This window comes from Haliaeetus leucocephalus, unplaced genomic scaffold (assembly GCF_000737465.1).
Source record: "Haliaeetus leucocephalus isolate CR32 unplaced genomic scaffold, Haliaeetus_leucocephalus-4.0 Scaffold93, whole genome shotgun sequence".
Classification (NCBI taxonomy): Eukaryota; Metazoa; Chordata; class Aves; order Accipitriformes; family Accipitridae; genus Haliaeetus; species Haliaeetus leucocephalus.
The window spans coordinates 3509883-3513973 of record NW_010972529.1 but is presented as its reverse complement, the minus strand read 5'-3'; the positions used below and the strand labels follow the sequence as shown (position 1 = coordinate 3513973).

The window sequence follows — 4091 nt, the reverse complement described above, 5'->3', positions numbered from 1 at the left end:
GTTCCCGCTGAGAAAAGAAGCTGGGTTGACAATGTTAGTGACTACAATCTCCACATCATCCTGCTCTATCAATATAGCTTGATATCTCAGGAATCTTTGCGGAGAGAGACAATGTCCACCCTTTGCTTCCAGTACTGCTGATACTGTGTGAGACACCAAAACAGTCATTTTCTGGCCCAGAGTAAACTTTCAGGCTTCCTGTATATTCAGTATCACAGCTGCAACTGCCTGCAGGCATCCAGGCCAACCTTTTGCAGTCGTGTCTAACTGCTTAGAGAGGTAGGCAACTGCCCGTCGATATGGGCCCAGGTTTTGTGCTAATATTCCCAGGGCAATGCCCTGCTTCTCGTGAGAGTAAAGAAGAAACAGCTTACTCACATCTGGGAGTCCTAAGGCTGGGACCGACATCAAAGCCTTTTTCAGTAGCTCAGAGGCTCGTTCGGTCTCCTTGTTCCACTCAAGGTGATTCTGTTCAGTGGCGTGCATGTCATACAATTTTTCTCTGTTTTGGTGGCGATCAGGGTATCATCCACATACTGCAACAGCTTCCCCTCCTCATACGGGGCTTCCCAGGATCCTAAGTCTTTCACAAGTGATTGCCAAAAATGGTAGGACTAGTCTTAAATCCTTGTGGCAACACCGTCCAAGTGAGCTGGGTCTTTTGACCACTCTTGGGGTTTTCTCATTCAAATGCAAATAATTTTTGGCTGGCTTCATGGAGAGGGAGGCAAAAGAAAGCATCCTTCAAATCTAAAACAGTAAACCAAGTCAATTCAGGTGTTAATACGGTCAACAGGGTATATGGGTTCGCCACTACCGGGTAAAGATCTTCAGTTATCCTATTCACCGCCCGGAAGTCTTGGACCACCCGATATGACCCATCGGGCTTCCAAACAGCTAATATAGGGGTATTGAATTCAGACTCACACTCTTTTAATAATCCCAACTGCAAAAATTTTTCTATCACCAGCCGGATTCCTTCTCCGTCTTCCTTCTTTAGGGGATATTGTTTAATTCTTACCGGCTTTCGGCCTTCCTTGATCCTAACTTCAACAGGTGGAGCACTTTTCGCTCTTCCAGGTGCATCGGTAGCCCGTACCCCCGGGTACACTTGGTTTAAGATGTCCTCGTTAATATTTCCTTCTAGGGGGAGACTGGTTAAGGTTAGGCTCAATATTTGAATATATTGCTGATCTTTTACCTCCAGAGACTGTCTTTGATTTTCATATTCACTCTGTGAGCCCAATTGTTCCAACAAGTCCCTTCCCAGAAGTGCCTTTGGGGAGTTGGGCATATATAAAAATTTATGAATGCCCCACTGTTTTCCTAATTTATATTCTAAAGGTTTACAAAAATATGCCTTTTCACTTTGGCCAGTCGCTCCTTTCACCATGACATAATCATTTCCCAGGGGCATCAAAGCCTGATTCAAAACCGAGTATGTTGCTCCTGTATCTACCAAAAATTCTACCTCTTGTTGTGTTTTCCCTAGCTTAATTATAACCAGTGGATCCACTAGGGTAGATTCCCCAGGTTCCCATCAATCTCCCTTCACATGGGCTACCGTCCTTCCTGTTTGAGCCCTCTGATCCTCTTTGTTCCTTGGGCATTCCTTTTACCAATGACTGAATTTCTCACACAAAGCGCATTGATCCTTGCCCAGTCGGGGCAAGTCTCGTCTAGGCCCTCTTCCTCTTTCTTCCTGGATAACAGCCATTAATTTCCTTTGCCCTTGCCTATATCCTTCTTCTCTGTTACTAAATACTCTCCATGCTTCATCCAACAATATTTCTAAATTCCTACTCTCTGTAGGGCATAATTTCTGAAGTTTGTGCCTTATATCCCCTGTAGATTGACCCAAAACCAGGGAGACTAATTATTGTATTCCTACCTCTGACCCAGGATCCAGCGGTGTGCTGCCGCGCATCACATCCCTCAGTCGATCCAGGAATTAGAATGGAGACTTGGAAGGACTCTGTTTAACTGCATATAAAGCTGACCAATTTATAGTTTTGGGGATCGCTCTCTCCATTCCTTTTATAATCCACTCCTGATACCCCTGCAATCTTTCCATATGTGCAGATCTATTAACATCCCACTTTGGGTCTTGGAGAGGGAAATATTCCTTAATGTCCCCTCCTGTAATCTTATAATGATCTTCAGCAAGGTTTCCTGCTGTTTTTAAAATCAGCTGTTTCTCTGTCTCAGTCATATATTCCAATAATAGCTGTAAATCCTTCCAATCAGGGTTATGCTGTTTTACAATAAATTGGAAATGTTTAGTTACACTTACCGGATCACTCCTATAATCTTTAGCAACCTTTTTCCATTCCCCTACGTCAGCAGTAGAAAAGGGTACTTTGATTAACATCGTCCCACCATCCGGCCCCACCGCCACTCGGAGAGGTGCTTGTAAAGCTGTTGAGGTAGTTTTCTTCCTAGTACAGGAAGATACAGGGCTGTCCGGGGGGGTCAGAGTTCTATCCGAGTCTGCATCCTGTTCCTGTGGTCGAGGGGGAGGCTTAAACAAATCAGTTAGATCTTGTTCTGGTACCTGATGAAATTTTATTTGTCTCTGTACATCTTTGTCCAATACTACATGCCGAACAACACCACCTCAGTTTACCTCTAAGCCCCTTGTTGTTCTCTCACTCAAGTGCAAGCACCATGGGGTCCTGTGGGGGTACCATTCCACAGTCCCTTTGCCACTCCGGATGATTTCGGAGGGTGAAAAACATGTCTGCATACAAAACCTCATCCCATTTTCCGTCTCTCCTTAAAAACAGCATTAGTTGTAATAGAGTATCATAATCTAGTGACCCATTAAGTGGCCACTTAGCATCACTTTCTAACTTACACACCGGCCACCATTGATTGCAGTATTTAATAAGGTTCTTTTTACTTTCCGTACCTCCGGTCCCAACAATATCTTTCCAGTGGGCAATTACACAACCCAGAGGACTTTTCCTCAATATTCCTCCTTGATTGTTTCCCATTTTATAACTCCTCCTAATGATTCTTAAGTTTGATCTTGGCTTCTCCTTTTAATAAGCTTCCATGCAAATTGTTTCTTACACTTCTTTATAGTCTTCCCCCAGTTTTCCTCCCACACGTCCCAAATTTCTGGAATTAAATTTTCCTTTACACACCAATCTCACTATTTCGGATTCTTAGTGAGCTCTTTCCCAATCATAAAAGTGTGGAATTTGGAGAAAACACTCAAGGCAGTCTCGTTTCTGTCTGCTAGATGTACAGTACCAGCTTCTCCCACAAGATTTACACTTCAACAAAACCCAAGCCGGATGCTAATTATTATATAGTCCAGTTGCAAGCCCACATACAAAGCAAGGAATCACCCCTATTAATACGTAAAGACATTCACACATTAACAAACATACATACACCTATAAATTTCAACATATCATTTCCACACACCCACACAAAATCTTTAACATAAATTTCCAAACATTCACATCATACAAGCATCGCTCCAGTTGACAACCTTCAGCAGCTGCAAAAATAAACCAAGCGCAATTGCGAGGGGGTGCGCTTACCCTTCTCCTGCCTCTTACATACCAGTCATCGACAGGTCCGTCCTGGCTCCCGATACCGGGATGCAGCAGTCACCCCAGATTTGCTCGATCTACCCCCAAGATCGCTAGCGGCCGCTCTATCGGTCAGCAAATCCCCCCTTGTTACCATACAGGGTACCCTCCTCCCATACGGGGACTACGCTGCACGCCAGACGTCTCTGCGCGATTTACCAGCTGCCCCGGCCCGTACTTTTACAGGCTCCCTCTGTGACACATACCATTTGGTCCGCGGCTTCAGGAGGTTGTTGTCTGCTCCCGCGGTGAGCGGCTGGCAGCGGAGGCTCCTCCGAGGAAAGTGCTCGGGGCGCGCCGAGGGGCGTCCGCTCCGCAGTCGGTCCCGCAGCCGAGCAGAGAGTCTCCTGCCTGGCTCGCCAAACTGACGTGCGGAAAACAGACTCCACAATCAGTGAGATTGTAAAGTAGGTATGTTCATTCAGCGCTGGGCGGCACGGGGGGTAGTCCCACCAAAGTCGTGCGCGCCCGACTCGGCAGTTCGCT

The 4091-nt window shown here is 45.8% G+C and overlaps 1 protein-coding gene across 1 annotated transcript in view; it reads right to left on the bottom strand.

Annotated features, from left to right (window-relative positions):
* Window positions 1–419: 419 nt before the first annotated feature.
* The window catches only part of LOC104842770, a 75399-nt gene continuing 71727 nt past the window's right edge, over window positions 420–4091 (bottom strand). Inside the window, 5 exon segments of the mRNA XM_010585337.1 lie at window positions 420–601; window positions 604–1276; window positions 2294–2554; window positions 2688–2775; window positions 3812–3969. Coding sequence (XP_010583639.1) covers window positions 420–601; window positions 604–1276; window positions 2294–2554; window positions 2688–2775; window positions 3812–3969 — 1362 coding nt within the window.